Source organism: Anabrus simplex, chromosome 10, assembly GCF_040414725.1.
Source record: "Anabrus simplex isolate iqAnaSimp1 chromosome 10, ASM4041472v1, whole genome shotgun sequence".
Lineage (NCBI taxonomy): Eukaryota > Metazoa > Arthropoda > Insecta > Orthoptera > Tettigoniidae > Anabrus > Anabrus simplex.
Window position 1 is genome coordinate 23,434,984 of NC_090274.1, and position 23,062 is coordinate 23,458,045.

The 23,062-nt window shown below is 43.7% G+C and overlaps 2 protein-coding genes across 5 annotated transcripts in view; one reads left to right on the top strand and one right to left on the bottom strand.

Moving 5' to 3' along the window:
- The window catches only part of LOC136882215 (T-box transcription factor TBX6), an 85,987-nt gene extending 83,005 nt beyond the window's left edge, over window positions 1–2,982 (bottom strand). The window contains exon 1 of the mRNA XM_068229488.1: window positions 2,950–2,982. Within this exon, the coding sequence (XP_068085589.1) occupies window positions 2,950–2,962 (13 nt within the window). The 5' untranslated portion in view covers window positions 2,963–2,982. The remainder of the gene's footprint in view (window positions 1–2,949) is intronic.
- Window positions 1–21,997, top strand: part of LOC136882314 (gamma-aminobutyric acid receptor-associated protein) — a 136,899-nt gene extending 114,902 nt beyond the window's left edge. For 2 of the 4 annotated variants that reach the window (XM_067154891.2, XM_067154887.2), the window contains one exon: window positions 21,584–21,997. In XM_067154891.2, the coding sequence (XP_067010992.2) occupies window positions 21,584–21,952 (369 nt within the window). In that variant the 3' untranslated portion in view covers window positions 21,953–21,997. Of the gene's footprint in view, window positions 1–589; window positions 643–10,917; window positions 11,043–21,583 lie in introns of those variants that run through there. The other 2 variants (XM_067154889.2, XM_067154888.2) reach the window with 2 other exon arrangements.
- The last annotated feature ends 1,065 nt before the right edge of the window (window positions 21,998–23,062 follow it).

Consider the following 23,062-nt stretch of genomic DNA (forward strand, 5'->3'; position numbering starts at 1 on the left):
TGCTGACCACATGACACCTCACACTCTGCAAGCCTTCGGGCTGAGCAGTCGTCACTTGGTAGGCGATGGTCCTTCCGGGCTGTTGCGCCATGGGGTTTGGGTTTGTTTTTAACCCTAATAACGAAGTAGTAGGCTGTCTATACAAGTACCGGTACACAGAAGCGTTGAGTTGATATTTTGCCGTGTTGAAAAATTCCACAATGGGTGCTGGCAGTGTAGCATCCTTCATGACCAAACGAACGCATTTTCAGTCTGGCGATCATTTCATAATAACCACGAAGTACTAAAATTATTGCACAAGAAAGCGCATTAACGTGTATAAAAATTAAGCCAGTGATAGCAATCATTACAACTGCTCTGTCTCTCACCGTATACCGTTTGTGTAATATCAGAGAATTGCTCAACTGAACCTCGATCCTGTATACCTTCGACCCTGATTGTTTCTGTTATCAATTCTGCAAACTGCGATTATCATTTCCGAGAAGAACTGCGAAGCGTCGTGTCAATGTTGCAATAATTTCTCTGAAGGCCGTCGGAGTGAGAAAAGATCATTTTCAGAATCTTCATTTTGAAAGAGTTCAAGCTGTAACCTACATACCGTACTATACTTTCCCTCTACAGTATAACAAGAAAATCTCAAAAGTAAGTCATAAGCAGGTGGTAAGATATGTTCATTAATTAATTTAATTAATTAACAACAACAACAATAATAATAAAAATAATAATCGTATGGCCTCAGCTACCGTGTGCAGACATTTCGATTTGACGCCATCTGGCTGTCTGCTCGTCAATTTCGACGTTCCGTTTTACTCTAGGTCCGTTAGATGGCAGAGTAAACCGGATCTCTCTTGGGCGTCTATGGCTGAGATTTAATTAATCTTGTCGGGTAAATATCAAATGTATCACCAGAGATCTTTTACATGCCGACATCGTACGACATGGAGTGCCGAATGGACTTTTTTCCGCCCCTCAAAAATCCGACTACCTTTGCCGGGTTCGAACCCGCTATCTTGGGATCCGGAGGCCGACACTCTACCACGGATCCACAGAGGCAGCTTAATAATAATAATGTTATTTGCTTTACGTCCCACTAGCTACTTTTACGGTTTTCGGAGACGCCGAGGTGCCGGAATTTAGTCCTGCAGGAGTTGTTTAACGAGACAGTTAATCTACCGGCATGAGGCTGGCGTATTTCATCCCCTTCAAACACCACCGAACTCAGCCAGGATCGAACCTGACAAGTTGGGGTCAGAAGGCCAGAGCCTCAACCGTCTGAGCCACTCATCCAAGCTTCTTTAATTGAAACGATAATACACATTTTATTAATATTTCAGAAAAGCATCAACGCCTACGGCATCAATACACGTCAGAGGTGGGAAGTAACTGAGTAAAGGTAATCCAATTAATTTTAAGGAATATATTTAGGTAATGTTAACTTGTAATCGTTAGCCTACATTTTACAAAATGTAACTTTTAGTCTACTTTCTCTGCTTACCCTCCAGGCCGGCCCCGTGGTGTAGGGGTAGCGTGCCTACCTCTTGCCCGGAGGTCCCGGGTTCGATTCCCGGCCAGGTCAGGCATTTTTCTCTCGACCTGAGGGCTGGTTCGAGGTCACGGCCCCACGGCCTTCGGGCTGAGCAGCGGTCGCTGGGTAGGCCAAAGCCCTTTCAAGGGCGTTAAGTGCCGTGGGGGGGGGGGTTACCCTCCAGGGTTGTTTTTTCCCTCGGAATCAGCGAGGGATCCCACCTCTACCGCCTCAAGGGCAGTGTCCTGGAGCGTGAGACATTGGGTCGGGGATACAACTGGGCAGGATCATCAATACCTGAACAGGGGCCTTGCGGGGTGGGGGGAGGAGACACTGGAAGGTTAGACAAGGAAAAGGGAAGAAAGCGGCCGTGACTTTAAGTTAGGTACCATCCATTTGCCTGGAGGAAAAGTGGGAAACCACAGAAAACCACTTCCAGGATGGCTGAGGTGGGAATCGAACCCAGTGGCTGAGAGGACCCCGTTCCAGTCCTCAGACGGATAATGAACAAAATCACACAAACACGCTTGTACAGTATGTTACGAAAATCCCCTTGGGGTCTCGAGCCGTAAACACTGGGGGACGCAAACAAACTTTACTGAGTCACCGGAAACAAATACGTACCGTAACGTGAGATTTTTTTTTAACATGTCATCATATTACTGTCGAGCAATAATGTAGTTAAGTCGCCGTCAAAATTTCTTACAAACTCCATAAATATGCTTAGAAATAGGATTGTTTTATAAACTTCTGTTTTTTTTTTTTCAATTAATCAGAAAGAGAAAATCTGCGTGATGGCTGACAATTTCAATTTCGAGCCATAACTCAAAACACCCCTGCACCTAAATAACATTTGAAGTAGGTAATTCAAATTTAATTGATTAGAAGGTCGTTCATTCGATTCCCTAATGGGGGCAGCTATCAGGTGGATTCATGTTTTATTTTAATTTTATTTTTAGACAGAAATGGTATTCCTGAGGATATTTGGGAGTTTGTGAAAAATGTACCAATCCCTGAACTTGTTTCGAGAAATTCTGGTACACAACAGATTTCGTTACGTATTCTTGAAGTGTCGTACCTGCAGACCGTCGGAACAAACGCACAGACAGATAAAAATTGAACTGAACCTACTTTGGAATTTTTTTTAAAAACCTAATTGGAGACAAAACTATAATTTTATTGATACAGACACTATGGCCTAAAATTATTGTTATACAAGTAACTTATTTACACTTGCATCGGTAAGACACATGATCCGAGATACACACACTACGCAAACATTTCTCAAGAAAATAGATTTTTTTAAAAATAATAGTCTATGATTATTTACCTCCCTAACGGCATGCAGAACATAACCTAATTTGTATGGTTATAGAAAGAAGATGTGTCAGTCAGGTGATTTGACGGAATGGTGCGGTACTTACCCGGCTCGAACATGGTAAGTAACAGAGCACTCCGTTCACACTCAGCAACTCAAGTGGACTGCCAGCACCAGAAACACTTCGCTGCTACCCTGACACTGGTCTCTTGACCGACCGACCGACCTTGTATTGGTTCATGAGTCACCCTGCTACCGCGAAAACCTAACAGCTCCTTCCTACCCCCTCTCCTGAGTAACTAGGAGCTTTTAATCCATCAGTGGGTGCATGAGGGTCAAAATGAGATTTCATATTGAGAGTAGTAAAGCATTTAATCTTCTGCCCAATAAAATAAATATATCCTTGGTTTGTAAAAGAAGAATATTCAAGAAAAGAGCCGTGACATGTCTACCACCAGCCGTGGCGAATGCAGAAGTTCGTAAACGTAGGCGGGAGGGACGTCATTGTAAGAGTAAGAATGATCATTTCAATTCAGTTTATCGATATTTTAACTATAGGGCCTGCCTGGCCGAGGCGGAAAAGGTGTGCTCGTTTCACCCGGAAGGTGTGAGTTCGATTCCCCGTCAGGAAATCGGAAAATTTGAGAAACGAAATTTTCACTTCCGGAGATGCACATGGTGGTAGTAATTATTGTTTTAAGAGGAAGTACAACGTTGGCTTTACGTCGTACCGACACAGATAGGTCTTATGGCGATGATGGGATAGGAAAGGCCTATGAATAGGTAGGAAGCGGCCCTGGCCTTAATTACGGTACAGCCCCTGGTGTGAAAATGGGAAACCACGGAAAACCATCTTCAGGGCTGCCGACAGTGGGGCTCGAACCCACTATCTCCCGGATGGAAGCTCACAGCCGCGCGCCTCTAACCGCAGGCCAACTCGCCCGGAGTCTTTCTCTAAAGTTATCACATCATGATTTACTCTGGGTCGGGGGATACAACTGAGTAGGATGTTCAGTGCCTCGCCCAGGCGGCCTCACCTGCTATGCTGAATAGGGGCGTTACCGGGGGATGGAAGATTGGAAGGAATAGATAAGGAAGAGGGAAAGAAGCGGCCGTGGCCTTAAGTTAGGTACCATCCCGGCATTTGCCTGGAGAAGTGGGAAACCACGGAAAACCACTTCCTCTTCTCAGTTGACCTCCCAAGGCTGAGTGGACCCCGTTCCAGTCCTCGTACCACTTTTAAAATTTCGTGGCAGAGCCGGGAATCGAACCCGATCCTCCGGGGTTGGCAGCTAATCACACTAACCACTACACCACAGAGGTGGATAATAATAATAATAATGTAATATTTAGTCAGTTTGCTGTCCAGGTTGGTTTTTCCATCGGACTAAGCGTGGTATCTCGCCTCTACCGCCTTAAAGGACAGTGCCCCGGCGCATGACACATTTGGTCGGTGATATAACTGGGGAGGAGGACTAGTACCTCGCCCAGGCGGCCTCACCTGCTAAGCTGAGTGTTGTAGGGGGATGGGAAGATTGGAAGCGACGGTGGCCTTAAGTTAGGTAGCATCCCGGCATTTGCCTGGAGAAGAAATGGGAAAACCACTTCGAAGATGGCTGAGGCGGGAATCAAAGCCCTCTCTACTCGGTTACCTCCTGGGGCTGTGTGGACCCCCTTCCAGTGCTCGTACAGCTTTTCAAATTTCGTGGCAGAGCCGGGAATCGGACCCTGGCCTCCAGCAGCTAATCATGCTAACCACTACACCACAGAGGCGGACTAATAATGAATAATAATCTAACGCAAGAATACTTGGATAATCGAAAATGAAAAATACCTTCAAGAAATCAGCGTAACAGGTGAATTGTATGAGACAGGCTTACAGTAGCTTTAGAACGTCGGTGAACAAACATTCTGCAGAAAAACCAAGGTGGGGACCAGCTCAGCATGGACGGAAGAACGGAAGAAAAAATAGAGCGGTACGATGAAGGAGATTCCGGAAGAGAAGAAAGCAAATGTATCTGCTAAATACATTCAATCGCGCTCCTTAATTTGGACACAACGTTGTGGACAAATAAATAAATAAATAAATAAATAAATAAATAAATAAATAAATAAATAAATAAATAAATAAATAAATAAATTGTAATGCATCAGCTATCGTGTGCAGGCATTTCGTTTCGACACCATTAAAGCTGCCTCTGTGTCAATTTACACCAGTCCTATGGCATAGGGGCACCATGTCTGCTGTCCGGCTCCATGACTAAATGGTTAGCGTGCTGGCCTTTGGCCACAGGGGTCCCGGGTTCGATTCCCAGTAGGGTTGGGAATTTTAACTATCATTGGTTAATTTCACTGGCACGAGGGCTGGGTCTATGTGTCGTCTTTATCATCATTTCATCTTCATCACGACACGCAGGTCACCTACGGGTGTCAATCAAAAGACCTGCACCTGGCGAGCCGAACTTGTCCTCGTACACTCCCGGCACTTACCATTTTACCATGTCTGCTCTTACCCGGAGACCTCGGGTTCAATGAACGGAATTCCAGAGTTTTTAATTATAGAGTGAAGACTGAACGGGGTTCACTCAGCCTCGAAAGACCAACCGAGGAGCTGTCTGATACAAGAGACAGTGGACCCAATCAAGAAAACCAAGCAATACGTTACGCTGACCACCTGGACATCCAGTACCTGCAGGCCGTAGTAGTTGTCTTGGCAGGACTACGTCCTAATGGGCTATTGCACCACGGGGGTGTGTGTTTGTGTCCGCACACAGGTCGACTGTTTAGCAACGGGAGTGTACACCGATTGCATAGGAAACTGTTCTGCAATCGCTTTGCAATCGATTTATGTTCTCCGTACGCACACGAACGCGACTGAATCTGGATCAGGATAGTTTCACAATAATGTCTTTTCTGGAGTATCCAGGGAGATTATTATTATAGAGCACTACAGATTTTCCACCCCTTCAACTAATTTTATATTCCACGTTTGATCATTCATTTCGAATATCGACAAACAGCACTTGAAAATGTTAAGTATATATATAATTATATATATTTATTTACTGGCTTTGCGTCTCACCGACAAAGAAAGGTCTTATGGCGACGATAGGGTAGAAAAGGCCTAAGAGTGGGAAGGAAGCGGCCGGGACCTTAATTAAGGTACAGCCCCAGCATTAGCAGGGTGTGAAAATGGGAAACCACGGAAAACCACTTTCAGGCTGCCGACAGTGGGGTTCGAACCCAGTATCTCACGGATGCAAGCTCACAGCTGCGCGCCCCTAACCATATAGTCAACTCGCCCGGTTGTCAAGAATATAACCTATAACAACTCTGCAATAAGACGTCTTCAACAATTCTACAATACAACCGTGCAACTGAAGCCGTTTCACGACCCTGCAAGCACGATCGCGTGTGACTAGCTGGAAACTGATTTCAAACTGGGGCCTGTTCCACGAACGAACTTTGCAACTTTTCACTAGGCACTTTTCAGTTCAGATTTTGTTCCACCATCACTTTTCAGATTTAGCTTGCAAAGTGAAAAGTTTTTAATCTTTTCACTTTTCAAGCCTGTTATGTTCCTCCATTGGAACAGAAATGCAAAGTGCAAAGGAATGAAGAGAAAAGTTTTTATAAATCTTGCAAAGAGATGATTCCCTTTTCATCTGTCAATTAACAAGTTTGTACACTAGTTTCTCGGCGTAGAATTTGGTCTAGTGATACAAACATGTAACGACGAGAGCTTTTGTTATCATCAAGTGAGGACAGTGATAAAGAATCCAACAAGAGGATGTACAAAGACAGGATTAATTTTCACAACCTCACTTCGACGGAATTTCGCGAGTGTTTTCGTATTACCCCAACACAGGCTGACTATATTCTTGATATTCATGCATGATTGGTTAGGAAATGGTGCCCAGCTGCACAGTGTATAAGCAATGCATGGGACATTAAAATCAATTATTTGCAGAAATGTTACCAAAGTCGTAGATATAGTAAATGTAATATTTCCTAACATAGTACGTTGGCCTGATAATTCACATAATATAGCGACGGAATTTCTAACGAAGGGTGAATTTACTTCTGTGTGTGAACGTGTTGACGGTACTTTCGTTAATATTGATGCTTGTCATCATTTGAGAGGTTATTTTTAAAGTTGCCAAAAAGGATGTCCCGTTTCTCCTTGACAGCTTCTAGCACAGCCAGCTTCTTGTAATCATCTTTCTTTCCCATGATCAAAACTTTAAAACCACCGGTACCACAATTATACTGTCAAGTTCGCATTAAAATAATACTTATATGGTTTGCCCATGGAGTAAACTTGATTGGATCACTCATTCGTAAAGAAAAGTAAAACCTAGATCATGGTGGAACAAAAAGGTTTACATTTTGCAAGAATTAAAAAGTGCAAAGTTGAAAAGTTGCAAAGTTCGTTCGTGGAACAGGCGCCAGTTTTCGTTGACCCATGTGCGGCTACCCACTCTCCTACACGTGAAGACTCACGAAACGGTCGGTTGTGCAATCGGTTTCAAACTCGCATTGCAAAACAATCGACCCGTGTGCGGAGGGCCTTACCCGGCTTGTGGGCACGATAGTGAAGGCGAAGTCTGACACCGTCGTTAGGCCGTTCGAGTCCCGCCGGTTGAAAAAAAAAAAAACCTTCAGAATGTTGGCCCACAGGGCAGGTGAGGTAGTGGTTTACAATATTTTAAATCAATAAATTGACTACCAAAAGCCTGGATTCAATTCCAAACCTATTCCTATCTGCAGTGTTCATATGGAGTGAGGGCATATGACGCTGTTGATGGCGATTCGTTCGTCGGAATGAGACGTTAAGCCTTGAACAGACCTCTAGGCGTAGGCTACGTGCCGATACCACGTTTCTCCCTCTCCCTACCTCAATTACATCATCATCCCAAACCCATCCCTTGCTTTTTCTCTATATAATCAACTTCTCCATATTTTCTGCTACAGAGTGAGTTGACTGCGTGGTTAGGGTCGCGTAGCTGTGTGCTTACATTCGAGAAATGGTGTGTTCGAATCCCACCGTCAGGTGTCCTGAAATGGTTTTCCGTGGTTTCACATGTTCACACCAGGCAAGTGCCCGGGGACTGTACCTTAATTAAGGCCACGAGCTCTTCCTTCGCAGTCCTAACCCTTTCCTATCCTAACGTCACTGAAAATCTTCATTGGCTTAGTGCGACTTTAAACCACTAGCATAATAATAATAATAATAATAATAATAATAATAATAATAATAATAATAATGAAAAAAATGAAATGTCGTATGGCTTTTAGTGCCGGAATATCCCAGGACGGGTTCGGCTCGCCAGATGCAGGTCTTTCTATTTGACACCCGTAGGCGACTTGCGCGTCGTGATGAGGATGAAATGATGATGAAGACAGCATATACACCCAGCCCCAGTACCGTAGGAATTAACCAATTGAGGTTAAAATCCCCGACCCGGCCGGGAATCGAACCCGGGACCCTCTGAACCGAAGGCCGGTACGCTGACCGTTCAGCCAACGAGTCTGAAATAATAATAATAATAATAATAATAATAATAATAATAATAATAATAATAATAATAATAATAATAATAATAATAATAATAATTGCTGGTCCTCTCTTCAACACGGGGCCGAAGAACAGTAATTCAATTGGCGGAGCCGATCATGGCCTGAGATTCTCCTTTCAGTTTTAACCTATAAGGAAAGTCCACATGCTGGATGCTGTTACAAACATTGTCCGGCTTCATGGCTAAATGGTTAGCGTGCTGGCCTTTGATCACAGGGGTCGCCATTTCATTTCATTACAAACATGCTAATCAACAAAAACAGTACATTTTACTAAAAGAAGACTTACGTACCGGTACTTGAAATGATTTATATTTAGTGTTTTTTCTACGGTTTGTAAAGTAGTATGCCGTATCAAAGCCTACTAGATACTAGAAGGCCTGGACAGAAAGCCAATTTCTTGCATTAAAAGCGGGTTAATAGTTTTTCCCTTTTCCACCGCTAGCTTCGCGTTTATGTTCTATTGTTTGGCGTGAATTCTATGATGATGTGTGTTACTGCAATATGTTTTATGAGAAGAAATAATATATTAAACTTTATTTTATACGGTAAGGCCTTATCTAACGTGAAATATGAAGAGTTTTGTCGTTTTTAATTTATTTGGTCTCACGATTTGCAATATATGGATGGTTGCTGAGATGCATTTACAGTAACATTTGTTTAGTTATGTGCTTCCAAATTATCGTCAAGGTGGTGGTGGTGATTATTGTTTTAAGAGGAAGTACAACTAGGTAACCATCCTCTATATAACACTAATCAGAGAGAAAAACTGGAAGGGGTCCGACACTTCGAAAAATGAAAGTATCGGCCAAAGGAAGACAAGGGCCACGAAGGGCGTGAAAATAAAAGACTCCCTAGCCCTCGGAAACCTAATAGCGTAGGGGTCGGCAAAGAACTAGAGTTGACCAAGGAAGGTCGGATAGGATATATGAAAGTCAGGAGCCTGGCACAAGTAAGTGGAAGAAATGCCAGGACTCAGTTAAGGGCCCCGTGGTTGCCAACACACGTTCAAAATTTCAGAGCCCCTGGGGCCAATTACCGTCAAGTTTCTCTTTCCATTCTGTAGGTTAAGATGGTTTATTGCCGGGCTGAGTGAGTCAGACGGTTGAGGCGCTGGCCTTCCGACCCCAACTTGGCAGGTTCGATCCTGGCTCAATCCGGTGGTATTTGAAGATGCTCAAATACGTCAGCCTCCTGCCGATAGATTTACTGGCACGTAAAAAGAACTCCTGCGGGACAAAATTCCGGCACCTCTCCGAAAACCGAAAAAGTAGTTAGTGGGACGTAAAGCCAATAACATTATTTATTATTAACATTATTATGATGGTTAATTTTGCGTGCCTAACTGCACATCTGACACAGCGAAGAAATATACACAAATATAAATTTTCATCTTTTTCCTAAAGATCCGAATTTACGGGAGAAATGGAGGCCTGCTATTTCTGGACAGGGCAGCAGAAAAGTATCTCTTCCGGCTCCTAATGATAACTCCAGAACATGTAGCTTGCACTTTGTCGAATCAGATTACGGTGTAAGTACTGTGAGGGGAATTCTGCCTCCCCGACAAAGTGCCGTTGCAAATTCTTCTTATTAAAAATGTATTAATATTTACAACGCGGGCGTTAGGATATCTCGGAAAATGTAAACCTGTAGAAAGCTGAAATTCCTTACCGCTCCAAAGTTTAAAAAGACGTTTCAGTGCCGCGACTGTGATCAAGCACACATCACATACGTTATACTTACATTTTTCAGGCCTGTTCTTGATAATAACGCAAAGAAAGTGACTAATGACTGATTTATTAAACAAATTCAAGAGCAAGCCTCTGAGCAGAAAAGTGTTGAAATTATAGAATTAGGGAAAAATCGGGTCAGTACTTCTATTAAGGCCTATTTCCCTATTCTTTACTCCTTTGTGATACACAAGTGCAAAATGAAAGAACTCTATGAAGTGTAATGTGTTCTAAGTTGTTTTGTATATTTATATCTCATTCACACGGGACATAATGATAATAAAAATGTATTATTTCGCGTTATTGTATGAATATTCAATATAAGGATATAGACAGAACATGAGAACAATAGAACATAAACGCGATCCAAGCGGCCATTGCCTGAACTACATCGTTCGCCCAGAAATGTGTCGGCTTGTCCAGGCCTTCTATTATAGCGTAGGCAACGGCCCTATACAGTATAAATGGGACGAAACTACATTTAGTAACCTTAAAATATGGTGCGCCACTATTTCGCCTTGGCACCACACTGAGCACTGTAGCAGACATGTTAGAATACTTGAACCATGAATGCTATAAAAGTAAAACCACCGCCATCTCAATCTCTATATAGGATTGAGACGGCGGTGAGTAAAACACAAGGCTACGAGTTCATAATGTACAGTACGCCGCCATTTTGTAACAACAGGGTATGATGACGTCACAATGAATTAAAACTCTGCCCGTTACTGTTTGTCTGCTTTGTAAATACCAGGGGGGCCGTGGGCTAATAAACATTACTATCTTGTTTAGGTTTTGCAACCGGAAGCTATTCTACAAGGGTAACGTCCTTGTACACAAATATTGCTTCAAAGCTCTTTATTTCGGCTGTAACCAGAAAATTGTCCCGTTGGTAAGTGATGCATAATTATTTAGATTTTTAACATTCCCTTTTCAAGCTTCATCCTGAAGATGTTAAATGTTACATAACCTGAGGTTTTATAATGACATTAAAATGTTAGCTATAACCACACATCCTAGTTAGAAATAGGTCCTAGTTCACTTTGATTTAGCTGGCTAGTTTTACTCAATGTTAAATAAGCTATTCTTAGACATGAACATCTCATGTTTGAAAACGCGTGTTTGAGAATAATTTTGTTTTATAGATATAGATATGCATACGCGTAGGGGTTAAACTATAGGATTGCATCGTGTTGGAATTCTACCATAAAGGTATATTTCGTGCTACAGAATGTATTGAATAAGTTACACGTTAGGTTATCGTGCTTATTCGAAGTTTCAATCAGTGATTCCAAGAATTCATTGCACTTTTATCATCAAGAATATTGTAGACTGTAAACTACGACGTATTATTAGGTAGGTAAGCATATATGATTATCTGCAAGCGTGTTACATTGTTTCGTACCGGTATACAAAATTATTTCTGTTGCCATTTTCAAGGAATTTCTGTATTCGATTGTGCCGTGCATTGTAGGGCACGAAATGACGTATAACAGCAATGCAATTAGGTGCCATTTCTTCATTCAGTCTTATAATGCAATGATTCTGTGTCGCTCTTGTAAGTACAGGAGTCATATTAGTGCGTATTATAGACTCGTGAAAATAACTATATCCAGCTTTTACGATTATCATTGTGTAGGATCATTTCATGTGTTTATTGGCACATTATCACTATTATTTGAAGAGTTCTCAGCGAAAATGAGCTATCAAAATGTGAATCAAAATAGCATCATTTTACCAGTTCTGTCTGTTTCTTATTCATTGGTATAGAACTAGACCTGTGTAGTAGCATTTTTATAAATTAAACATAGGCTACCTAATATAATTTATCGTCATTAGGTGGGAGTCATCTAGATTCATTCGAGATCGAATTATAAAAACATCTTAGTAAACCTTTCAGGTTAAATAAGTGGGGATCATACTTGAAATGAGTCGTAGTATAACAGAAGAGGAGTTGTATCTCGTTTGAATTATGGGGTGAGTACCATAGGATTTGCCTAGCTGCTTTGGCCGAGCGGTTTAGGTGTTGGTTATACGACTGGGAGTGAGAACTTTAGAGATTCGAATCTCCAGATTTCTGTGTGGGATATAGCGGCCATGTATCTTTCGTCCGGTCCTGTAGAGGGCAACGCGTCCGCCTGTCACCCGGGCCCGTCGGGTTCGATTCCCGACCGGGTCAGGGGGTTTTTAATTATTTTACAGTAATAAAAGCAGAAGGCTGTTCATGCTGTCATCTAGTGGATTGGAGTGATGTCAATTTCTGAAGAACGGGTTGCCTGGAGACTGGGTGTTTTTGTCGTCCTTAATGTTACTTTCCTCACATTCAACACTTTATACTTCCGCAATTACAATTGCGTGCAGGTTCATAAAATATGGTGCAAGTAGTGGCAAAAGATCTTTAGAGGTCGAAGCCACGAACAAATAGCATTTTTTTTAAAATACGATTTTATAAGTTCCTACATGGAATCTGGATTGTCCCTAAGAGGTGAAGTGTAAATTCTCTTACGAAATAATCTCTAAACTAATACGGCATTCTGAGCCTGAGCCTTGCGGAGCGACTGCTGGAGCTGCGGTTTTGCTTGTGATTCCCGACCTCATTGAGTCCTTAATCTGAATTTAGCTTCTGGCTCTTAGAGCGTGGACTTTTGGTTTTGACTGGTATATTTTTTGTGATTATTTACATGTGAAGATGTTGGTGAATGTGATTGGTTTATTTACATATGAAAATGCTGGTAATTTGTGATTGGGAGGTGTGGATGCATTCAACATTTTCCCTCCAATTTGTACAGACTAGGAACTGCCAACAGAACTTTTTTTTTTTTTTTTTGTCATGAGGTGGTGTCTTTCCTGCAAAGCACTTACATAAAGAACTCATGCCAGAACAAGACAGGGCAGTACTACGTTAGAGCACAGTAATAAAAGTGGAAGGCTGTTCATGCTGTCATCTAGCGGATTGGAGTGATGTCAATTTCTAAAGAACGGTAATTTACGGGTGTTAATTACCAAATATTTCATTGGGATTCGAACCCATCATCTCCAAATTTACTTTTGCTGGCCCCGTGGTCTAGGTGTAATGTACCTGTCTCTCAGCCGGAGGCTCCTGGTCCAATTCCCGGCTAGGTCAGGGATTTTTATCTGGGCCTGAGGTTTGTTTGATCGAGGTCCCTTCTGCCTGCGTAATTGCAATAAAAGGGGTGTCTGACAGTGAGATGGCGACTCCTATCTAGAAAACCAAGAGTAACGCCCGAGAGGAATCTACAGCGGTCGGTTGGTAGGCCAAGAGCCATCAGGGTTCGAGCGTTATGGGGTTTATCATCATCTTATTCACTGCAATTTCAGGTGATAATTACAAAATAACCGAACGGGAATGTTCATTTCTGCTGTAGTAAAATCAACAGATTACATGCCCTTTCTTGTGGACTATTTTTCACTGAATAGAAAGAGGTTGTCCGCCTCTGTGGTGTAGTGGTTAGTGTGATTACCTGCCAGCCCCGGAGGCCCGGGTTCGATTCCAGGCTTTGCCACGAAATTTGAAAAGTGGTACGAGGGCTGGAACGGGGTCCACTCAGCCTCGGGAGGTCAAATGAGCAGAGGTGGGTTCGATTCCCACCTCAGCCATCCTGAAAGTGGTTTTCCGTGGTTTCCCACTTATCCTCCAGGCAAATGCCGGGATAATACCTAACTTAAGGCCACGGCCGCTTCCTTCCCTCTTCCTTGTCTATCCCTTCCAATCTTCCCATCCCCCCACAAGGCCCCTGTTCACCATAGCAGGCGAGATACTGGTCATTCTCCCCAGTTGTATCCCCGACCCAATGTCTCACGCTCCAGGACACTGCCCTTGAGGCGGTAGAGGTGGGTCCTAATAATAATGTTACTTGTTTTACGTCCCACTAACTACTCTTTTACGGTTTTCGGAGACGCCGAGGTGCCGGAATTTAGTCCCGCAGGAGTTCTTTTACGTGCCAATAAATCTACCGACACGAGGCTGACGTATTCGAGCACCTTCAAATACCACCGGACTGAGCCATCGAACCTGCCAAGTTGGGGTCAGAAGGTCAGCGCCTTAACCGTCTGAGCTACTCAGCCCGGCATAGGTGGGTCCCTCGCTGAGTCCGAGGGAAAAACCCACCCTGGAGGGTAAACAGATTAAGAAGGAAAGAAAGAAGTCCGGCTCTGTGGTGTAGTGGTTAGTGTGATTAGCTGCCACCCGCGGAGGCCCGGGTTCACCACGAATTTTGAAAAGTGGTACTAGGGCTGGAACGGGGCCCACTCAACCTCGGGAGGTCAACTGAGTAAAGGTGGGTTCAATTCCCACCTCAGCCATCCTGGAAGTGATTTTCCGTGGTTTCCCACTTCTCCTCCAGGCAAATGCCGGGATGGTACCTAACTTAAGGCCACAGCCGCTTACTTCCCTCTTCCTTGTCTATCCCTTCCAATCTTCCCATCTCCCCGCAAGGCCCCTGTTCAGCATAGCAGGTGGGGCCATCTGGGCGAGGTACTGGTCATCCTCCCTAGTTGTATCCCCCGACCCAGAGTCTGAAGCTCCAGGACACTGCCCTTGAGGCGGTAGAGATGGGATCCCTCACAGAATCCGACGGAAAACCGGACCCTGGAGGGTAAACAGATAAAGAAGAAGAAGAAAGAAAGAAGAGGTTGTCACGTCCGTTTCTTTGGCGGAATGGTCAGCTTAATGGCCTTCTAATCAGAGGCACTAGATTCTATTCCTGGTTTGTTCGGAATTTTAACTTTGTCTGGTTGATTCTTCTAGCCCGGGGTTGAGTATTTGTGCTCATCGTACACAACAGATGTTCATTTACATAAAACACATCACATTACAACCCACCACAAAGTCATGCAACCGTCCGATTTGGCCGTGCGGTTAATGTCGCCTAACTGTGAGCTTGTATTCGGGAAACTGTGTGTTCGAATCCCCCAGTCGGCAGCCCTGATGATGATTTCTTTCTTTTTTTCTTGTTTTCAAATGTTTTTTTATTTTTTATTTTTTTTTACAATTTACGTCGCACTGAGACAGATAGGTCTTATAGCGACGATGAGATAGGAAAGGGCTAGGAACGCTAAGGAAGCAGCCGTCATGTCATTAAATCCGTATCATTACGACTTATACCTTCTTCTTCGTCTTCGTGTTTCAGTTGCTCGTGGTAATGTATAAGCATTTCTTGACCTGATTTTTGTAAAGGACGTAACGTTGCTTCCCTTTTCAGAGGAGTTCTCGCGTCTTAGACATCCCAATCGAATTCTGTACGTAAGTATTGGTCGAAATAGGACAGTAATTAATAAAATGATGTGTTCCTCATTTCAAACAAACTATGTTAATAAATGCATTATTCGGACATGGCACAATTCTACTTACCTGGTATTAGCCAAATTGATTTACAATCCCACAGAAAAAGAAAATATGTTTTAAATATACTCGTAAATGTATCACTAGTGACTTTAACAGTACTGCAGTAGCAATACGTAATTCAGGCAACAACAGTGACTGAACGTTGCCAACGTGCCAGATTAACAGTAACTGTAAGACGTCGTATCGGCAAGTAGGGTCTCTACACTGTATGGTTAGCGACACTGAAAATAAAACCAACAGTAAGAAAAGTAACTATGTATCACTAACTTTACATTACAGGGGGGAAAGAGTATGGCTGCACCCATTCTTAATCCGTTTACGCTCCAGGGTTGGTTTTTCTCTCGGACCCAGCGAGGCATCCCACTTCTACTGCCTCAAGGCCAGTGTCCTGGAGCGTGAGACTTTGGGTCGGGGGATGAAACTGTAGAGGAGAACCAGTACCTTACCCAGGCGATCTCACCTGCTATGTCTTGTGGGGGATGGGAAGATTGGAAGGGATAGACAAGGAAGAGGGAAGGAAGGGGCCGTGGCCTTAAGTTTACCATTCCGGCATTTGCCTGGAAGAAAAATGGGAAACCACGGAAAGCCACTTCAAGGATCGTTGAGGTGGGAATAGAACCCACGTCTAATTGACCTCCCGAGGCTGAGTGGACCCCGTTCCAGCTATCGTACGACTCTTCAAATTTCGTGGCAGGGCCAGGAATCGAACCCGGGTCTCAGAGGGTTGCAGTTAATCACAGTAACCAAGACACCACGGAGGCGGACGTATTTATTTATTTATTTATTTATTTATTTATTTATTTATCATATGGCTTTTAGTGCCGGAAGTGTCCGAGGACATGTTCGGCTCGCCTGGTGCAGGTCTATTTGACGACCGTAGGCGACCTGCGCGTCGTGATGAGGATGAAATGATGATGAAGACGGTACATGCACCCAGCCTCCGTGACGGCGAAATCAACCAACTATGGTTAAAATTTCCAACCTTGCCGGGAATCGAACCCGAAACCCCTGTGACGAAAGGCCATCATGCTAACCATTTACCAATGTAGCCGGACAGTTTACGATGTGACGCATGGTCAATACCCTTGGTTTTCTAGACTGGGGTCACTATTACTAAGTCAGATAGCTCTTCAATTGTAATCAGTAATCACGTAGCCTGAGTGGACTTCGAACCAGCTTTCAGGTCTAGGTAAAAATTCCTGGCCTGGCCGGGAGTCGAACGCGGGGCCACCGGGTGAGAACCAGACACGGTACCCCTAGACCCATGGCTAAATGGTTAGCGTGCTAGCCTTTGGTCACAGGGGTCCCGGGTTCCATTCCCGGCAGTGTCGGGAATTTTAACCTAATTGGTTAATTTCGCTGGCACGGAGACTGGGTGTATGTGTCGTCTTCATCATCGTATCATCCTCATCATGACGCGCAGGTCGCCTACGGGAGTCAAATGAAAAGACCTGCACCGGGCGAACCGAAGTCCTCGGACACATCCCGACACTAAAAGCCATGCGCATTTCTTTTTTTTTTCCCCCTTCCTTCTTAATCCGTTCATCCTCCAGGGTTGGTTTTTCCCTCGGATTCAGAGCGAGGGATCCCACCTCTACCGCCTCTAGTGCAGTGTACCCCTGTGGGTGGGGTCGGTAAAATAACACCCACGGTATGCTCTGTCTGTCGTAAGAGGCGACTACAAGGAACCCCAGGGGCTCTGAACATCGGAACGTGGGTTGGCAACCACGGGGTCCTTAGATGAGTCCTGGCATTGCTTCCACTTACTTGTGCCAGACTTCTCACTTTCATCTATCCTATCCGACCTCCCTTGGTCAACTCTTGTTCTTTTCCGACCCCGACGGTATTAGGTTTCCGAGGCCTAGGGAGTCTTTCATTTTCATGCCCTTCGTGGCCCTTGCCTTTCTTTGGCCGATACCTTCATTTTTCGAAGTGTCGGATCTCTTTCATTTTTTCTCTCTGATTAGTGTTATGTACAGGATGATTGCCTAGTTGTACTTCCTCTTAAAACAATAATCACCACCATCAAGGGGAGTGTCATCGAATGTGAGACTTTGGGCCGGAGGATACAACTGGGAAGGAGGAGCAGTACATCTCCCAGGCGGCCTCACCTGATATGCTGAACAGTGGCCTTGTGGGGGGGGGGGCGGAGTGGGAAGATTAGAAAAGATAGATAAGTAAGAGGGAAGGAAGCAGCCGTGGCCTTAAGTTATGTACCATCCCGGCATTTGCCTGAAGGAGAAGTGGGAAACCACGGAAAACCACTTCGAGGATGGCTGAGGAGGGAATCGAACCCCTTTCTACTCATTTGATCTCTCGAGACTGAGTGAACCCCGTTGTAGCCCTCGTACCACTTTTCACATTTCGTGGCAGAGCCGGGAATCGAACCCGGGCCTCCGGCCGTGGAAGCTAATCACACTAACCAATACACCACAGATCAATGTAGGCCTTCATGTTATTAATGTTCATGATTTCACTTCAGTTTTATGTTCCTTATGTTATTATAAAACGCTAATATTATTTATGCTTATAAAGTGTTAATTTTTAAAATACTGGAAAGAATTATGTACGATAGACTATTATCATTCTTAGAGAAGCATAATATATTAGCTGGTTGTCAAAATGGCTTTCGTAAAATATAGATCAACTACCACAGCATTCATTAACTTTAATGAACGGATGTATGACACGCTAGTGGGAAGGGTGCATGTTTAGGTATTTTCTTAGACTTTACAAAAGCTTTTGATATAATTGACCACAGCTTGCTTTTAGAAAAGTTATACATGTATGGAGTTTGGGGAATGGCCTATAACTGGTTCAAATCATTTTTAGGGGATAGAAGACAGATTGTTGAAATATCATATACCGGTATTGATTTGAGCAAAAATGTAATTAAGAATGTGTATTCCTGTGCCAGACATAGATCATGGTGTTCCACAGGGGGCAGTTTTAGGACCGTTATTTTTAGTATTTATTAATGATCTTGTCCAGCCCGCCCGGTAGCCATGATCGTTAAGGCGCTGAAGTCTAAAAACGGTCTAACACCGAGGTTAGCCGGTTCGAGTCCCGTTGGTCGAAAAAATTTTCACCATCAGAATGTTGGCCGGCAGGGTAGGGGAGGTGGTGGTATACAATTTCTAATCACTAGATTGCGTGCCAAAAGCCTGGATTAAATTCCAAACCTCTCCGCAGTACTCATATGGAGTGAGGGCATATGACGCTGTTGATGGTGATTCGTCCGTCGGATGGGGACGTTAAGCCTTGAGCAGACCCACTTGGTGCTATTCGACAGGAGTAGGCTATGTGCTGGCACCGGGTTTCACCCTCTCCCTACTATCATATATCACGTCATTCATTTCATCTCTCATTAACTCCTCTGATGAGGTTGACGTCAGGAAGGGCATCCGGTCATAAAAAACGCCACGACAAATTCATCTCACCTCATATCCGACCCCGTAGGGAAACGGGACAAAAGGTTGGACAAACCATTAATGATCTTGTCCAAATTGTCGATGATATTCAAGGAGTGCAATTAACTTTGTTTGCAGATGATATTACTATTTTTGTAGCTGATTCACCATAAGATTAATCTAAATATGGAAATTAGTCCAATATCATTTGGAGATACCATAGTTGAGTACTATCATCAACGAAGTTTCTCGGCTTGTGGATGGATGAAACATTAACCTAGGAAACACATGAGTTTATAGGGAAAAAGCTTAGTAGAATTTATTTCGTGATAATATCTTTGAAAAATAGTTTTAATTTAGAGGCTTGCCGAATAATGTATTTTGCATATGTCCATCCCGTACACTATGGAATCATTTACTGGGGGAATTCACGATATATAGAAGTCATCTTTAAGTTACAAAAGAAAATAATTAGAGGAATGGCCGGTGTCGGCAGGAGGACAAGCTGCAAGAAATACTTTAAACTTTATTTTATTTTACCATTGACTAGCCTTTATATCATCAATACACTTGTATATACACTGACTGACAGAGCAAATGCAACACCAAGACGGAATGGTTCGAAAGGGATGAAAGTTGGGGAAAAAACAGAGACGGCACGGACGAATAATTGATGTTTATTTCAAACCGATATACAGGTTACACAATGCGCACAGCATCGACTCAGTAGGACGTAGGACCACCGCGAGCGGCGATGCACGCAGAAACACGTCGAGGTACAGAGTCAATAAGAGTGCGGATGGTGTCCTGAGGGATGGTTCTCCATTCTCTGTCAACCATTTGCCACAGTTGGTCGTCCGTACGAGGCTGGGGCAGAGTTTGCAAACGGCGTCCAATGAGATCCCACACGTGTTCGATTGGTGAGAGATCCAGAGAGTACGCTGGCCACGGAAGCATCTGTACACCTCGTAGAGCCTGTTGGGAGATGCGAGCAGTGTGTGGGCGGGCATTATTCTGCTGAAACAGAGCATTGGGCAGCCCCTGAAGGTACGGGAGTGCCACCGGCCGCAGCACATGCTGCACGTAGCGGTGGGCATTTAACGTGCCTTGAATACGCACTAGAGGTGACGTGGAATCATACGCAATAGCGCCCCAAACCATGATGCCGCGTTGTCTAGCGGTAGGGCGCTCCACAGTTACTGCCGGATTTGACCTTTCTCCACGCCGACGCCACACTCGTCTGCGGTGACTATCACTGACAGAACAGAAGCGTGACTCATCGGAGAACACGACGTTCCGCCATTCCCTCATCCAAGTCGCTCTAGCCCGGCACCATGCCAGGCGTGCACGTCTATGCTGTGGAGTCAATGGTAGTCTTCTGAGCGGTCGCCGGGAGTGCAGGCCTCCTTCAACCAATCGACGGGAAATTGTTCTGGTCGATATTGGAACAGCCAGGGTGTCTTGCACATGCTGAAGAATGGCGGTTGACGTGGCGTGCGGGGCTGCCACCGCTTGGCGGCGGATGCGCCGATCCTCGCGTGCTGACGTCACTCGGGCTGCGCCTGGACCCCTCGCACGTGCCACATGTCCCTGCGCCAACCATCTTCGCCACAGGCGCTGCACCGTGGACACATCCCTATGGGTATCGGCTGCGATTTGACGAAGCGACCAACCTGCCCTTCTCAGCCCGATCACCATACCCCTCGTAAAGTCGTCTGTCTGCTGGCAATGCCTCCGTTGACGGCGGCCTGGCATTGTTAGCTATACACGTGTCCTGTGGCACACGACAACACGTTCTACAATGACTGTCGGCTGAGAAATCACGGTACGAAGTGGGCCATTCGCCAACGCCGTGTCCCATTTATCGTTCGCTACGTGCGCAGCACAGCGGCGCATTTCACATCATAAGCATACCTCAGTGACGTCAGTCTACCCTGCAATTGGCATAAAGTTCTGACCACTCCTTCTTGGTGTTGCATTTGCTCTGTCAGTCAGTGTATGAAGGAGAATGTAAACAGTTTCGCTATATACTCCGATGTACATAAGTATAATACTAGAAGTAGACACAGCCTGCACAAAACTAAGCTATATGAATCAAGTTTGAGTTATGGAGGAGTACATTTATTTAATAAATTGCCAGACTACATTAAGCATATAAAACCATGTTCAAAATTTAAGAAAGAATTAGTCAAATTTGTTTCTAACCATTGTTTTTATTATATTGAAGAATACTTAGCTCTTGAAAATTAAGGTATGTTTTGCCTTTTTTTTTAAAAATGTGTATCTCTTTACCACATTGTATATTCATCTTTATTTCTCATGGCATGTATATTACTGTTTCATCCTTTGTTACTGTAAATATGATTATTGACGTGTCCCATATCACTGTATGATCAGTTGGATTAAATACAATACAATACAATACAATACAATACTGAATAGCTACAATATACCATTTCTTAATATAATCTCAATCAATACAAAAGTTGCACAATGTGTAGAAAGGAACCACAGTTGGTGTTCTTGTTTCTCAATAAACAGCTGTTTTGTTTCAATTTCGGGTGACTTTCGTTCAGCAAACTCGCTGGGCTACACCCTGTTTTCTTTAATGATAAATCTGACTGTGGTTTGGACTCAATTAGAGCTGTTTGTTGGCAGGTACGAACCATGAAGTTCCGCTACAAGGACGAATTCCCATTCGAGAAGCGCAAGGCTGAAGGGGAGAAGATCCGCCGCAAGTACCCTGATCGAGTCCCAGTGATCGTGGAAAGGGCTCCCTGGTGTAAATTGGCTGATTTAGACAAGAAGAAGTACCTGGTACCCTCTGACCTTACTGTAGGGCAGTTCTACTTCCTAATTCGTAAGAGGATCCACCTGCGGCCTGAAGATGCCCTCTTCTTCTTCGTGAACAACGTGATTCCTCCAACCAGCTCCACCATGGGGGCCCTCTACAAAGAGTACCACGAGGAAGACCACTTCCTCTTCATTGCTTACGGAGACGAGACAGTATACGGTGAAACCGACTAAGCGCTTTGAGAAAGACTGTTGTGATGTGGATTGGAAAATCCCAATGTAACTGACTAAACAATTTAATAAAAGACATTCAGATTCTGTGCTCTGGTTATGATATTTGCTCCCTTGCTTGCTCAGACCTCAGTAGTTTCACTTACACAGAATGCTCAGTTCGAGGGCATACCATTCAAACAGTTGACACCATCCATGAGAGAATCCAATATCATTCAAGAATCAGTTGACAGATGAATATTGACTCACCCACATGACGCAATGTCGCTATCTAGTACCAGATGCTTCAGCCAAGACCAACTACAATATCTCAGACCTTAAACGACCTATCGAAACTGTCCATAACGGCGGCAGCTGGAGTGCTAGCATGCGTTCGTTTTGATTTGTGTAAGCCGTGTTGCTACCAAATATTTACGGAAATTTGAATATTATTAATCGTATATTATATTTACCGTATTTATAGTCTTAAGAAGGTTACAGATCCTCTTTCAGTGCCGTAAGAAGCTATTTATTCTCAAAGAGCTTATTTATTCCAACAATATCGGTGGTGATAAGGTTAATGTTGATTCTCATGTTCTTCTCTGAAAGTTTTTTCTTCATTTTTAGTTACCTATGCAATATGTTTATATTTTAATGTGCTGTGTGCCTAGATGTAAGTAAGAGCTTAAGTGTTCCCGTTTCCAAAAGTCCTAGTATTAAAACAAAATTGGGTTAACAGCATTCGTAAGGGAAACTTCGAACCGAATCATAGAACTAACAATGTTGTGTGGATTAATCATTTTATCATTTTTGAAATCAAATGTATTGTTAGGGAAGACATTATATACCCATAGAAGATGGTGATCTTATTCGAGTGCCGCGCAAACTTCCGAAGTTTAAACTAATGATGCCTATCCTAGCATTTGCCTTATCAGCCAACGTACCTTACTACAAAGAACATTAAATCAGTCCCAGAAATCATGACTAAAATTTATGATTTAGAGACTGGGTATAGTGCGCATTGGTATCACCTAAATATCACTATAAAATTTGTCACAAATGGAACATAATTACTTTTACACATATCAAGTGAAAAATCCCTGGCAAATTAAGAAATATATGTTTTTTGGAGAA